This window comes from Meleagris gallopavo, chromosome 10, assembly GCF_000146605.3.
Source record: "Meleagris gallopavo isolate NT-WF06-2002-E0010 breed Aviagen turkey brand Nicholas breeding stock chromosome 10, Turkey_5.1, whole genome shotgun sequence".
Lineage (NCBI taxonomy): Eukaryota > Metazoa > Chordata > Aves > Galliformes > Phasianidae > Meleagris > Meleagris gallopavo.
The window spans coordinates 18,405,340-18,421,739 of NC_015020.2; the positions used below are offsets into that span (position 1 = coordinate 18,405,340).

At 42.0% G+C, this 16,400-nt stretch overlaps 1 protein-coding gene across 1 annotated transcript in view; it reads right to left on the bottom strand.

The window, feature by feature from the left end:
* Positions 1 to 269: 269 nt before the first annotated feature.
* LOC104909267 (leucine-rich repeat-containing protein 40-like) overlaps positions 270 to 16,400 on the bottom strand; it is an 18,610-nt gene continuing 2,479 nt past the window's right edge. The window contains exons 2-10 of the mRNA XM_010716267.3: positions 16,351 to 16,396; positions 13,853 to 13,961; positions 12,890 to 12,997; positions 11,197 to 11,307; positions 10,245 to 10,322; positions 9,449 to 9,634; positions 6,663 to 7,846; positions 4,019 to 6,495; positions 270 to 3,291 (exon numbers count right to left, since the gene is read on the bottom strand). Of these exons, the coding sequence (XP_010714569.1) occupies positions 7,741 to 7,846; positions 9,449 to 9,634; positions 10,245 to 10,322; positions 11,197 to 11,307; positions 12,890 to 12,997; positions 13,853 to 13,961; positions 16,351 to 16,396 (744 nt within the window). The 3' untranslated portion in view covers positions 270 to 3,291; positions 4,019 to 6,495; positions 6,663 to 7,740. The remainder of the gene's footprint in view (positions 3,292 to 4,018; positions 6,496 to 6,662; positions 7,847 to 9,448; positions 9,635 to 10,244; positions 10,323 to 11,196; positions 11,308 to 12,889; positions 12,998 to 13,852; positions 13,962 to 16,350; positions 16,397 to 16,400) is intronic.

The following is a 16,400-nucleotide window of genomic DNA, read 5'->3' on the forward strand; positions in this document are numbered from 1 at the left end:
AATCGTCAGCCTCCGGCTGTGCATTGGTGCGTTTTTTTAATCGAGTTACTTCTTAAAGTCAATTTCATATGATTTCAAAACACAGAAGCACATACCAGTTCTTTAGGAATTCTGCTGTCCATCAGAAACACTGCCTCAAAGTTGTATATGCCTTTATAAAGATAAAATATATTAACCTGTACTTCCCACCAGATATTTCTATCATGTCACATACGAAAATATAGAGAAAAAATATTTTCATAAACACCTCAAAGAAAGTATATATTAAATTAAATTTAATAACGTTCATTTATTTTCAATGCAAAGATATTATATGCCTTATGAAAATACCTGTACATATGCAGTGTGTATAGCTGGCTCCATACTAATGAGTGAAACTGTCGCTGCACAGGGTGAGATTTGGATAGCCCCGGGATAGTGTAACCAAGCGGCACGGAGATGGGCTCACGTCCTCCTGGTGGGCACGTTCAGCTCCTTCCGTGTGAACACACCAAGTGGACGAGCAGTGAGTTTAGACAGCTCTGGTTCCTAAACGGGAGAAGTTTGTGATGGGTGGCAGTCAAACTTCTTTTGTTGCTGCTAATTTTATTCTTCTATCTTTTCCATTTGAAGTGACAGGCCCTCCACCTGTGTTGCCCATTTCCCCCGTGTTACGGTGTTGTGTCTTTTTGCTCTGGCCCGGGCTCGCTATGTCCATGATCAGTACGGCTTTAGCCTTTACAGAACCCTTCATTTGAGGAACAGTCTCTAAAACGAATGGGGATTGATTCAGTATAGCTGAGAAGTCGTAGAAGAGTGGCACTGACAGAGCATGGGAAGCTTTCCCACCGAAGTACCGAATCTGAAAACCCTCAAGGTAAAAATCCTCGTGCTGTTTTCAACAGAGACAGCACCAAATTCTGCCAAACTGCTGCTGCCTCAGTAATTCAGGTGTACGCCATGCTGACAGCAAGGAGGTGACACACAAGGAACGCTCCCACGAGGTGCTGCCACTTGTGCTGCTGCCCACAGTCTGGTGCTGGGCTGCAGGCAGAGCCAGGAGCTGCTCGCAGGGTGCTGCCCACAGGCATCTCCTGACTGCTCACCCTCAAACCTTTCGTCTCCTCCCCTCAAGCACACGCTGACTGAAGTAATTAAGACTTCCAGTTAAGCTGACACGATGTCAAAAGGTAGCGGTGCCCCTTCTGTGTGCTCTGTCTGTGTTTGGGCCAGGTGCCTGCCACAGAGAAGCACCCCACAAATAGCTAAGAGTAGGAACTGTGCCCCCGGGGTGTAATGAAGCACCAGGTCTTTAATTGTCTGCACTCTTCCTTATTTTTTTAGGCTACTGGGAAGCACTGGAGAGGCTTGGGAGTGTGAGGCTTTTATGTTGGCATGTAAATTCTATATTCCATGGTTGTTTGCATCTTTCCTTTTCTCTGTAAACAACAAGAGTTACTGAGTTTATTAGTATAAATAATATTGAACCATAAATTCCTAACTGACGTAATACTAACTTTTACTTTACCCGTGCAAGTGCCCTTAGTGGAAGAGCTCCTGTGACCCCTGAGTGGCACCATGCTCCCAGATCCACTGGATATTACAAGCTGAAGCTGATCCAGGTTGGGGTTGTTACCCTGTTTTTCAGCTTTCCATTTCTGTCACACAGACGTAATTTCAAAACATCCCCAAAAACCACACAGGCTCTGCAGAACCCATTTGAAGCTCTCCCCTGAGTTGGCACATCAGAGGCTAACGCCCCCACCTTAAGTCCATTGCCCTTTAAGAGAAAATATCAAGTTTTATTCATCATCATGTTCAGAAAATTGTACCTCTGTAGTCTGTAGTTACGCTGAACAAAAATCAGGTGTGTCAATAGGTATTTATGCACCTAAAGCCTCTTTGGAGCTGCTTTTTTCACGCAGAAAAATCACTGTCATGGACGTGAGCACACAGTTCGCAGAGCACATGTGTACAGCTGCAGCTGTGCAGCCCACAGGCACCTTATGGCAGCACGGCCCCATGCTCAGAGCTTCCCTGTCATTTCTGCTTCCAGTAGGAAAGTGGAGTGCATTACTTCTGCAATTCTGCATCCTACTGTAACACTGTGCAACGTGGGCGTGCAGAGCGCAGAGCACACATCCCTCCTTCCCTCAGCACTTCAGCACGCAGCAGCTGCAGTGCACAGAGTGCTTCGGTAGCATCAAAATGTAGCAGGGAGTTGCAGAGCTAAGGAGGCCTACTGCCAAGGTAGTGGAGACGGGTGAGAATGGGTGAACTCTGGTCTTCAGAGCTTGTTAATGCTACGTATTTTTTGCTTTGGTGGTTTTCTGCACGCTGAGTTTATGAGACTAAAGCACAGTGGCAGAATAAATCGAGGCTGTGTGCACAACTGTATGTCAAGATTGCTGAGAGCTTTCATCAATGGATTGTAATGGAAAGGAAATCACAATAAAATTGAATTCGTGCAGTGGAGTACCACTGCACCTCAGCCACAGCTCCCCAGCTCCAGGAGGGATCTGGGACGAATTTGGCCTCCCAGCTGAAACGTGCAGTAAGCTTTAATAGCAGCCACCACTGTCCAAATGCCCCAGTAGTTTCTTTTTAGCATTGTTTTTATTCAGATTGATAGAAGTGGGGTTTAGATAGGAGCAACTAGTCTTCAGTGGGACTGCTTAGGGTTTCCACATCAATCCACTCAAATAACCTGCAGCTTTTCCTTTCCCAGAACCTCACGTGCACCACTGTGCATGGCCAGGTTTGCAAGCAGGGCACCCAGCTACATGCAGGCTTTGCACACAGAAAGCCCCTAAATATAAATACAGCTCTACAGCAAGTGCTGGTGGTAGAGGACAGCTTACCCAGAGGTGAGCTCCACGTGTGGGTTCACCTGTGTGTGCGTGACGGAATTCTGATAAGGCGAGCGCAGGCTCAGAGCTGCAGATGGTTTCTTTTCTTTGGGCTACACAGCACTCCTGGGCACACCATATGTTCTCCCTTGTCAACTATACAGGCACTCAATACCCTGTTTTTTAAGCTCCTAGTGGAAGCATTAATCTCAACGGAACTGTGCTGGATTCTTCTTTTTTAAATTTTTCTTGCAATAAACAACAAATGATCCTCAGGGAAGGGCTGGATTGCAGAAGGAAATCTGCACTGGGGTTCTCTTACCCTCATTTTGCAGCAAGTGAGTTTTAAGGAACTCATGGTCAGTACTGGGGCTGATGTCCCTCTGCTGCTGGTGGCACCTGATAGGGCCGGATGTGTCCAAATCCCAGGGCCCAGCTGTTTTGCAGCCCTGTTGCCAGTTGGCTATTAAGAAAAAAAAAAGAAAAAGAAAAAAAAGGAAAAATTAAAAGAAAAGAAAGCTGCTCACAAAATGCTTTTCTTATTTTGAAAAATGTTTTTAAGAAAAGATCACAGGAAGCCTGTGGGGCCTTCTAGTCCTAACAGTTTAGTCACTGAGCGTTGTTTGTGTTGATCAGCTTTGATATTTACAAGCCAGTTGTTCTAAATAGAATTCAGATCTGTTGCGATGCTTTCCAGAGCTAAGAGCAGGGTGAGAGCAGAGCCCTCAAGCTGCATGCAGGGCATCCATGGGACCACAAACACATTTCCAGGCATTTATTTATTGGGAATGTTCTGCCTGAAAGACTACTGATGCTGTTACAAGGGGCCTTTTTCTGAACATGAATGAAAAGACCTTTGAAGCATTGCTCTAACAAACAGCCATATTTTTAGCTGATAGATGAATAGCTAGAAGTTAAATCACCAATGCTGTAGAACACCACTGATTTTCATGACCTGGAGGTTCAACTAAAAATTACAGGACAAAGCGTTCATGAAATTGGTTTGCTGTTGTTAGTAAGCACTTTGAATGTAAAGACTCTCCCATGGTGAATCCTCTTTTGCTTGTAATATAGCATTTATTTACCTTATGCAATGGGAAGTCTGCATATTTATAAATATGTGTACATATGTATATATCTGACAGAGATATATGCAACAGGAAATGCAAAGACAACTCTAAATGACAAACCTTTGAACCTGTTCACATGCAGGGTCTGGTCTCCAGCAAACACTCAGGCACTGGTGCTGGGCCCAGGGTGGCACAGGGGCTGTTCCTGAGGGGCCAGCCAGCAGCAGGACGTGGGCTGGAGTCTGTGCACTGCCTTGGGTGGGAGCTCAGCACACGGGGATCCGTGCTCCACCATGGTGCAGCCCTTGTCCTACACAGCCAGGCAAGCCATATCAAACAGAAATAAAACAGAACACTAATACCAATTCGCCCAAACCATAAACAAACACAGCAGATCATAAACCTCAGTGGGGTCACTACCTACCTTACCAGATTTTACATTTAGAATTTCCAATGAAGAACAAACCGTTAGCTAAAGCTTGAGCTCCTTACCCACGAGCTATGGTACCATGCTCTCCATCCTGCCTCAGCCTCCCAGCTCTTCTGCCTTCAGAACTTTCATTTAATTAGTGCACTAAGATTTACAATGTTATTTTCAGCTAATTGGATTTAAGGACTTATTTCATTTGTTAGTCTTGCTCGTATGAGTGGAATACAAAGTAATGATACAACTTTTAGGCTGGTAGTTTGGATAGGATATGAATTAATTGGTGGTTTGATTTTGTTTTGAACAAGTTTGGTTTGGGTACGCTGGAGCAGTAGCTCTGGCCACGTGTGCAGTGCAGCACAGCAGTGACAGCAGAGGCCAGGCAAGGTGATCCGTGCTCCTCCAGGGTGGGAGGAGCTGGGGGCAGCCAACGTGAATCTTCTCTGTAAAAGCCAATTTCTAAAGACACCATTTGTTTCTCCTAGAACTTCAGTAGTTTCTCTTAGGGAAAAAAAAAGAGCCTTTGCAAATCCTCCTAGGGGACAATTCACACAAATATTCTACAAGTGAATGACATCACTGCATTGCAGCCAGAATTTACACGGCCCTTGTAAGGCTTTTCCTGCAGCACCACCGACCGAGCCACAGCCCTGCAGCACAAGAGGCTTCATCTTTGTCAATTGGGGCCTTCTTTGTCTCTTTGCTAGCATATGTGGCTTTACCCTGAAACCCTGCTCAGAACAAACACTTATCGGTTAAGTTTTCTACTTGTGAGTACTGTATCCAGTTCAAAACCAACAGCTTACTTTATTAAAAATTTTACCATTTTATAAAAGACATGTTTAATTATGATGGAGATGGCTGTATTGTAATTAATATTTTGAGATAATTGTGATTTTGAGCTTAAATTATATACAGAAAATGGTCATTTTTGTATGTGTTAAAAGATTGCTATATTACAAATGACTAACTGTACTTTTCAGTTTAATTACAGTATTAATGTAAATAAAGCTGAATGAAGAAATATTTACTACTTTATTAACATAGATTGTGAATGTACTTAATGTTTTTTGCAGTATAAAGACTTACTGAACTTGAAAGCTGCTTCATTTTATGTGCAAAAAGGTACTTCAAAATTATATTTTAAATCTATTGATTCAGTGCAATCAATTATATTGTCAGTTAATTTGCACACGCAGGTTGTATCCTTCCAGTTTTCTTTCATGTATGACACTTACCCGTAAGGTGCATATTGTGTTTAGAATGCATTTTGCAGATGCTTCTGTACATAAGACAAATACAGGGACTAAAACAATGCTGTGCAGTGTATAGCAGAGCCATTTTTCGGCTTTGGTGTACCCAACTTTTTCAGTATTTAAAGAAGTGTTTTGAATAACATTAAAAAAAAAGTCTCTTTATTGTATAAATAATAAAAATGTCACCTTATTGTAATTAACTTTTGTCATCTTTTACTATTGGAAAGGACCTGAGTTTTCCAAATCACTGTTCTATAAGTGATGGAAAACGAGACGGCTGTTACCTCTGCATCTCTCTAAGTGCTCCAGAGCTCCCTACACCTCTAGCCTCAGCGACGTACATTACAGCTTCAGCTGGACCTGCCAGCAAACACAGTAGTGTTTCAGGGCTGTTTCAGGGAAAGAATTTAACTACAGGATACATCAGAGAAAGACCTGAAAAGCGAGTGTCCGCACTTGTTCACACATCACTGCTGCTGGGACACCACGTAAGGTCACGGAGCGACTGCATGTGGATGAAGAGCCCAGCACGTGCTGCTGTTTGTGGACTTCTACAACTGCCTCACACAGAAGAAGGAACCAAACCGAGGCTCACGGGACTGACGTCAGCAGCAGTTCAGCCATCCATGTCAGCACAGAACAGCTCTCGGTTTGTTCAACCCAAGAACGACTTTGGCCACAGTCACCTTTCTTCTGCACAAATACGCTGCCACGCATTTGAACAGAAATGCCACTCTCCCATTCCCTTCCCTCTGCCCCTCCTGGCACCAGCCCCTCTCTCACCCTACATACCACCACTGGGTCCCCCCGGACGCGTGGGTCAGGCCTGCTTCTTTTCTAGCAGGTCACAGCCCTGTGCTGCTGTGTGAGGTGCACCAGACGTCGTCGCTTTTGCCGAAAGGTGCTTGAAGACCCTGAGGATAAGGAAGAGTGGTTTTATGTTAATTCTGGTCACACACAAAACCCGTGGTGTTCAACTCTAAGCCATATTACATTTTTCTGCGTTACAGCAAGAACAGGCAGAGGAAATGAAAATGCTTTCATTCCATACATTTTACTTGATGAAATACACACAGCATACCTATTTTGTGTTAGCTTGCTTCATACACGGAATGGAAGAATGAGGTACAGTTCTGTTCCTAGATGCAAAGATGTCTTTTAGTTTAGAGCTTTTTTTAAAAAAAATTTCATTGCAGATTGCAAAGTGAAGGGTTTGCAATTAGTTCTCATTCACAGAGACCCCAACTGCAGCACCTACACAGTTCCCACACAACAAAAGCACTCGGGGCAGTTTAAAAGAAGCCAACAAACAAAAAAATCTTAGCAGTGGAAATCCGTGTGGTATCTGCTTCCATTCCATGTCCATAGGCCTGTGAGAAGCAACGAATCATAGTCACAGAGTAACATCAAGTAACTCCCCTTTTATATTGTTAATGCCCACCCTGCGTTACTCTTTTAATTGAGATCATTTTCATGATGTTGAAGTGCATTTAAATAAAAAAGCTGAATGTCTGTATTGTTACTGGCTAAAAACTTCAATTACAGCACAAAGATTTAGAAACAAAAACATATATCCAACAGCAAACATTTATTGTTTCAGTGCAGCCACCAACACCAGCCACGTTTTGCTCACGTTCACGCAGGACATGCACACAGTCTGCAGAACATTTCACACCGTATTCATCACGTTTAAGGGTTCAGGCATTTTCCGTGTACAGACCAGCAACCAATGGTTTGAGGCAGCGGTGAAGAGAGACCAAACGCCCTACAGAAGATTATAAAACAGGCATACAAGAATCAAAAAGCTTATTTCCCCCTTTTGCTCAATTACTTTGGTGATTGCAATCCTTAAAAAAAAATGGCTTAACTGTAGAAAAACACTGTCTCTATTACCAAACACAGCTTTCAGCTGCATTCTTTCTTACAAAAAGTGTAAACATAGATTGTGGTATTTCGAAATGCACTCCTGAGACATGCAGCCTTGAGTGGGAAATATTTTGTCGGTGAATCATTTCTTAACATGCAAACTAAGAATACTATTATGGATGCTTTATGGCCCGGGCCAGCCCAACAGCTTACAAACAACGAGGGAGGGATGTAATGCATCAGACAGGATGATACTCTGCTTTCCATTCAGAAGTGTACAGGGAAACAGCCTATCAAGTAGGGATCCGGCTTCTGAGGTACTCCAGCACTGCAGCTGTTCCTTTTGCCAGAATGGCTGCTCGGGGAGTGCGGAACGGATTTCCTTCTAAAAGAAGTGTCCTAGAAAGGCAGAGATGTGCAGTTATTTGTACACAGGCTTTTCCTTCTTGCAGCACATTCACACACTGCATACAGGGGTAAGAATCTTTTGAAATTCTTAAGTCCTCTTTTGTTCTTCCAGAGTAACTTTAATTTTGCTACCTTAATTCATACTAACATACCTTCTTTAGAGACAGCTGAACTCTCATTTATGCTAATTGACTATTGGTGGCACACACATACTCACTTCTTAAGCAAGTCTTTGCCAAAATACAGAGTGAGAAAAAGAACTCCTGAAATACATAAACTGCACGGTAAGAGTGAAGAACAGTTACACTGCAGCCTCTACGTTCTAGCCTGGCTGCTAGCTCACTTTGCACTCTAAACTGCTGTGGAGGTTTTTTGCTTGTGTGTGTTCAGGGGTGTTGTTCTATTCTGCATATTTAAATACCAGCAAGAAAGTATACTTTTCAGGGGAAAACCACACTACCACATTGTTGATTTGTTATTTCTGACAAGACAGAGTAGTTATGCTTAGCTGTCTTTGAGGTATGTCACGTAAGAATACTGACAGCCATGGCTCTTTAACAAGCATTACTGGCTGCTCTTCTATAGCAGCCTTCCACAGGTAAGGAGCCAAACGTATTTACTGACACCCAGGGCTGTGGCTCACCCACCTGGCCAGCAGGCTCTGCAGTGTGTAATACACACATTAAACTACACCAACCAACACAACCTTCCAATTTCATTTTGCATAGATCTTTTAGAAATCCTAGCATTTTCCTTCATTCTTCTGCTTTCTCATCCATAGCCAGTAAGCACTGAACATATACAGCTGATGTTCCTACCTGGAGAGCTGAGTGGTCAAAGCTGCTGAGAACTCAGCAATTAGCACTAGGCATTTGGTCTATTCTCCAAATGCAGGCTGTCACAAGATATTACATACTGTGCATCAAATTCTGCTAATAAATATGCCTGAATTTATTTTATTTTGTATGATCCCTGATGACTTTTTGTGTCTTCATTAATGAAAGCAATCTCCTCTTCAAATATTACCACTTCTGTTCTTAATTTTCTGCTGGGCCTTAAAATGGACACTTTAAGGGTAAAATCTTAACTAATTTTAGTGACTGAAGTTGCTAACCTTCTATCAAATCAGTTTTGGCAGAGGGCAGAAAAATGCCCACAGGAGGGGCAGTCCTAATGCCAAGACAGCTCTTACTGCAAAGAGCAAGCTGCCATCTAAGAAGCTGAGCTAGGAAACACATGCCTTTCAGAAAATACAAAATGAAAGCTGGACTCTACCAAATGTTGATCGTTACAGTTAAATTCCACTTTCAGAAACACTGAAACAAGTTTTTGGGCATCTGGTTTTCCAAGTATGTTTCCATATTATTCTGTCATTTTAGTCATTTTAGTTTTAAATCCTGAAACAACTCCTCCGATTTTCTACAGTCCTGAGAAACGATGGAAGGAAGTGCACTGTTCACAGGTGGTAAGAGAGACCATTTTGTGCACTGAGACTTACAAGAAAATGATTGCCTTACCCTCTGACAAAACATGCTTTGAAGAAACCAGGCAGAATATGTTTTTATAAAACAAGTCCCCACTTAAAATACACACCTCAGAGTTTCACAGTTCCCGAGTTCTGGTGGCACCTGGAGAAGGTCATTATTCTGGAGGTCCAGCGTCCCGAGCTGCTCCATCTTCTTCAGCTGCAGAGGGTCTACAGACCCCACCTGGTTGTTACTGAGCAGGATGGTCTCCAGCGTGAGGATGCGGTAAAGGACGCTGGGAAATACTTTAAACCTTCAGAAGGAAGAGGTAGAAGTCAGAAACAAGGCGATCAATAAATCTTTAAAATGAGATAGTCCTTCAGCATTGTTTACTGAAAGTAAATATTTACACGTGCTGCTCTTTAACCTGATTATTTTGCACACAGCCAAAAAGCTGGGTGGAATTTGCACCGTGACAGCTCAGCACTGTAACAGAATGCAGCCAAGACCACCCATTTCACAAGTGTGAGTGGCAGCTCGTGTCACACAGAAAGTGAGTGCAGTGCGAAGAAGAGAGCAGTGTGAGCAATTGCAGGACTGCTCAGGGACACCACTCCCCTGCTATTTTTCCCATCATCTGGAACTGATATATTATGGGTGCAACAGGGCGGTCCTGCTGGCATCCACTTCTGTTATACTGCTCACAGGTCTGTTTAATCCCTTTTTTAACCAGCTTCTACCGTCTCTCTCCAAAACTTGTGATAAAAAATTCCGAAAATACACCACCCCTGTGTAAAGATGCACGTTCCTTTCAACTGTTCTAAGCTCACAGTTAGCTGAAGCCCTTTCTCATTCTTACCTCACATTAAAATTACATCGAATTCTTTTTACTGTTATTTAAAAAAACTGAAATAGTTGCTCACCTATTAAAAGACAGATTTATTACTTGTAGTCTTGTCAGTGCCTCCATTTCCTCAGGTAAAGATGTCAAAACATTATTTCTGTGTATCAAATTAAGATAAAGAATAATGAACAACTTCTAAGAAGTTTTAGTTAAGAATTCACAGAAAAAGAACACCCATGTTTATTGGTGCTAACAAGTTCTTTCAGACCACTCATTTGCTTCATAAATGGATCAAGATGGCAAACCAAGTTTGTACTCCCATGTTTACCAGTAAGGAAACATAAAAGCCTGTTCTCTAAGGATTCCCAAACATTTCCAAGCACCTAACAATTCCAGAAACACGCTCGGCTACTTGGATCTCAGAGGGAAGTTTAGGAAACAGTCCCACGTTGGTGCCAAGGTCAATTGCTGACATAACTCTACACCTCTTGAAAATTCATTGAGTCTGAAATCCATTGGCTCCAACAAACTCATTTACAGCCACTGCAGCACTTTCCACAACAAGAAGCCATTCAGAAGCTTCTTACATACTAAGATGGGTTTGTAAGGACAAACAAGGTATCCCTTGAGTGTGACATAAAGAGTCATTACAGGAAAATTATTCATTGAAAGATGCTCCAGTTCCAGGTAGAATACCGGAGTTGATACCTGCACTGTAATACTTCCCAGATCAATTCCCAGAATTGTTTTCTGTTTTGTTTCTAAATATCCTTTTAACATCTCTGAGAAGTTTTTAATGACTGACACAAGACCTTTCACCACAGCAAGTCTTAGAGCTTGCCCACTTCTTTGTGTGTTTCTCTTTAACCGACGCCTAAATCGAGGCCACTTGCTATTTCAGATCTGCCGGTCACCCAGCTGGCAGGGATTTCAGTATTTCAGTACTGCTATTCCACCACAACAGATGGCTGGTTTAAAGAGGCATGAAAACGAGTCACTGATGAAAAGGAAGTCCGACACTCATCACAAACCTGATATCCAAATGTGTCAATTTATGAAGCGTGCACAGCTCCAAGGAAACAGAAGAGATTTTATTGAAGCCAAAGTTGACATCACAAACTGAGTCTTTCAGCTCCACGATCCTGAAAGCCAACATGAATATACTTTTACTATGGAAGCCCATGTCTGCATTCCAACTTACTAAAAAATCTGTTTTATTCTAGAAGTCTACAGATGAAGGAACTTCCTACAGCTCTTGACATTTCAGAAGCCATTTTGAGAGTGGAAACGTTACCTCTGAAAACTGCCTGTCCTGGAGTCTTACACTTGATATAAAAACAAAGCTCAGGATCACTTTACTCATAGAAGGGTAAATTTTCTCTCACAGATTAGGAGAGTAAGTTTTGCTATGAAGGCCTACTTTCTTAAATGCAGTTAAGAAAGATTTCAGAAATTAGGGCACAAACGACCATCACTGCCATCTCCTGTGAATGTCTCAACAAAAATACTATCCATCTTCTTCGTGCAGTCAAACTGAAAGAGACTGCTTCTTTTGTACCATCTTTTGTTTCAGTTCCACACTTCTGCTATTACAAATTGCAGGAAACACAACCTTCACTGCATCTTGTAAGAGGAATACTATATCAAGATGCTTTGAGGTAAAGTATTTAAAAGCCCAAAAAGTTAGTTGCTGAATCTCTGTAACAGAACCTCTGCTGTAACACTAGAAGCAAAAGGCAATTAAACAAACTAAACATCCACCTCTCCCATCTGGACTATTACTGCACTCCTTGGCACCCAGCAGTGCACACACCCCTACACCTTCCTCCCTGCTGTGCAGAGGAGCCTCTAACAGAACAAACAAGCATGGAAGGCCCAACATTCCTTCACTAAACTGTACCAACAAGAGACTTTCTTCTATGAGAGACAGCACCTCATCAAGTTCTATGTGCTAAAGGCTAATTGTTCAGCACATTTGTGTCCAAGAATTAAAATGTAACCCGCACAAATACAGCGGCATTTTTAAAAATGAGTGCTCATGATGTTCTTAGGGTTACAGAATGCAGCGAGCCTCCTCCCTGCACAACACCAGTATTTGTTACCATTGCTGTCAACAGAAAGCTCTTCCTTGAGATAAAGCAACAAGTGCAAAAATGTCCAATGCTATGTGATGGGACAATACCTGTCAAGCAAAATGGCATGGAAATTGTTCGGGCTTCCTTAAAAAAAAAAGCTAAGCTATCTGAAGAAAGTGAATCCTAAAAGGACCTCTTCTCTAGTACAGAGCTATCATTTCATAGTTTACACGTGTATTATCTTCAAACGAGAGACCACTTTGTAGAGAAAACAATACTAGACTGCAGTTAAGTACACCACTTGATTATGATGAGAAGTCACACTGGAGTCTGCCCATACTCATTTAGATAATGCTTAATAGTGCAGTACAAAAGACAATGTAGAATGAAAGCACTGCTGAATACAGCCCAGCCTCATTGTACTGAGATCTTCATGCAGATGAATGGACCCTCCTGCATGCCACTCACACTAGAAATGCCAGCGTTATTCAGCATCCCTGCTATATCCTCTGTGTGTGTTTGTATCCATACAGGAGAAAAGTGTAAATATCCTCGACTGGGAAAAAAAAACATACCAAGACCAATACAAGATGCTGAGGAACAAAACAGAAAAAAAGCAGCATGTAAAGAATGATCTCTACAGAAGTACCTGGGAGGAATGGCAGTCAGCTGATTTTTGCTGAAGTTGACACTGGTGACAGGATTGCTTCTGACCGCGTTGAACATGTCATCAGGGATCACAGCTGCCTGCTTCTCACTGCACAGTGAAAAGCATTTAGCTAAGTAACAAGTTAATCATCTCTTATTTACTAACAAGACATCTTTGAGAAAGCTTCAAGCAGTAGAATAGATGCACATGTATCTACAAACCGAAGTCCTCAAAGGACTGTTAATGAGAAAGCTGCTCACTGCACCACGTTACCTCACCTAGGCAATCACGTCACTCCACCCCAACAACCTCATCTGTTACCTGGCTTAAGAACGTTCATTAAGAGCTGAATTAGGTCACTGCCTCAGCACATATGCCATATATTGGATCAGACACTGCAGCAGATAGGTGTTTAGCAGGATTCCCCCTCTGTTCAGAAAATGTTCCCCCATGTGTAGCTCATGTAAGCACTGGATTTGGACCTTCTGAACATTTACAGTCACTAAAGCCATCCCAACCCTCTCACTACAGTCACGTCCTTTCTGCATTCCAGCTCTTTGCAGGACCTGCATTTTATCTGGCAGTTCTCAGCAAGTATGGTTTTCTGATCCTTTCCTAACCTCACAAGTTAAACTGTTAGTTAATGTAAGAATAATGTACCTCCCGTGAGGTTTTTGAGACTTACTGTTACTAACTAAGGAAGTGTAAAAAAAAAAAAAGCACCTGAAAGGATTAAGGATTTCAGTGAATTAAAAGGAACGGTACTATGAAAAATTATATTTAAAAAAAGAGATGAGCTGCAATTCAAACCTGCCTACCCCTGAACACCCAAAGTTTAAGTGCAAAATGCCTAAGTACATCAGAATCTGCAGACAGTCTGGTATCTATCGTTAAGTTAATAAAAAAAAATACAGGAAAGCTTTCTCCCAGCTTTTGAAACAGGCAATATTTCAAACCACATACCTAAATTCCAGTAATTTGAGTGTAGTTATGGCATGCATGTTAATCTTGGACTCGCTTGGGAGAGTCATGGCTGTCACAGGAGGCTCCTCGTTCGGGCTGGCTGTGTCATCTGGAGGGAACACATAGCAGTCACACACACTACAGGCTGCAGCCAGACGTGCCCTGAACAACCTTGGTGGAGAGCTGTAGTGTCCCCCATTACCTGTGGTTGCTCATTTTGGTTCTTCTTGCCTTCTAGATTGATTGCATATAATCAGATTAATATTATGTCAAGATCTTCCTAGCAAGGGGCTTTCGTAGTTCAGTTTCCAGATTTGGGTTGTTTGTGGGCTGGCTCTTTTTTGTTTGTTTGTTTTTTCATGGAGGCAGGGGGGAGAGCTCACTTGGATTGTGAAAAAAATAGGTCACACAACAACACAGCTGGCATGCTAGCTGTCACGTTAGGCAATCACCTCCAAGGGGCAGGGAGCTGGAGACAGTGATAAACAGGAAAGATGGGCAAGAAGTGATCCAGGTCAACTTTCCTTTTCAACTATTTCCAGAACAGCTAAGCTGACCACAATTATAGTTAAACCATTAATATTTATAAAATCCTTCGTAATGCCCTCCTTTGTAGAGCTCCTTCTGATTACTCTCTCCAATGCACATGGACAACTCGTTGGCTGCGCTGAATAGCTCAGAAATGAAAAGCCTTGCTGTGCACACCCAGGCTGTGGCACTGTCCCCTAGGAGCTCGTGGGCACTTCAGAATGGTGAAGCTTAGCTAGAAGCCCAAACATATGATAAATCTAACTGCCACTGAAAGAAGAATGCTACAAGAAATTCAGCAGCATTCATGAACTAAAGCCTACCAACTTGCACCTATGCCCAACTAGTAATTCTTTCATTAATGCCAACAAGGTTAGAGGCACTTGTTCAACTTAAGCCTCTGCATGCATAGGTCTGCTGCTGCTCCTGGCTTAGCTCCCCTTAAATGCTCAGGAAGGTAAATAAAACCACAAACACTAAAGTCCATGCAAGACCTTAGCTTATTTTGTCATCCCCGAATATAAAACCTATCACAGGTTAGCAGATGAGCACTTAAGCATGTACTCAAGCATCCAACTCATTTTTGCAAAGTTAATAATACGTCAGATTTGCATGGAATTGGGCACTTCGAAGCAATTTTACACACTGCAGTAATCCAATTAATGCTGCCATCCTCTGGCAGACGGAGAGAAAGCCCACTCACAAGTCACACATACCATTCTCGATACAATTTTCCTATGTGTATCATCAAGACCCCCTCCAAATTAAAAGGTTAAGCATTTTTTGCATTTAAGTGCAGCATAATTATTTCCAGGCTATATATTTAACATGTCCAGTGAACTCAGTCATCTTTCCTATTTCATGTCTTAAAAAAAAAGATTTCTAAAGGCAAAAGAAAATTGTTTTGAAAAGATTTGCTCTCCTCCACATGCAAGTTGCTTAGACTTTGACAGTCAGTTTCTTACATAATCAAAAAAATGGTGTCATCTGCAATACTTTAGAAAATATGGAATGAAGTGAAAAACAAAGAAAAAAAAACACACACAAAAAAACCCCACCCCAGACAACAGAAAACCAACCAAATAACAAATTATCTCACTGAACGAGAGGACCAAGAAATAATCTGGAAAGCTGCACACCAGCAACCTTTGGACCCTTTTGGTAAAACGGATCCAGAAGTCCTGTATCAGTTAGAGAAACTGACACTCCACCAGTTAGCTGCTTTTTAAATCATCCAAGTTACATCTCAGAATCCAAAAGGGGATTCTGCAAAGATGTGCAGCAGTTTGGTTCAGAGAATTAATCTTGAGATATTTCATCTGAATTTGTGCTTTGTGACTTTTTAATTATTTCCAGAGGGAATGGTGGGATCAAGACTTATGTCACAGAGGGACAAACAGGCCAGGATTTGAATTCTGTTTAAAATAACCTCTTACATCCTCCCCCAGGATTTTTTATATTCTTAGTCAGCTACATGGTGGAGTTCATGGAACCACCATGGCCCTGAGGCTGCCTTTCTCATGCTTCATTTCTGGGAACTGCAGGACTGCGCTGCCCATACTATAACATGAATGAATAACACATATCACCTTTGCAAAATCTCACCTACACTTCTACACTGTGACAAAGCCAACAGGCAGACAGCAAGCTGAAAATGAAGAATTTGTTGTGGAAATTTCCCATGATGTCCAAAGGAAAAAACAAACAAACAAACAAACAACTTGAATTCTTCATCCAAAATACATAAAGGGACCAGGGAAAAATACTTAACGTTGCTTTTCTAAGTGATGACACTCCATAAAGAATATTATATTATCCAATAGGATAAGAAAAAGAACAGCACAGAAATACAGAGCAAACTGTTGAGTACAGAAACTTATCATTACAGGGTAATTGGAGGAAACTGGCAGCATTTTAATTTCTTAGAAAGATTCTCTTTAAGGTGCAATTCAATAAAGCAACATACATACCTTGGATTCTGCTCCTCAGGTATTTCAGAAGTTCCTGGGTGCCTTTCTTT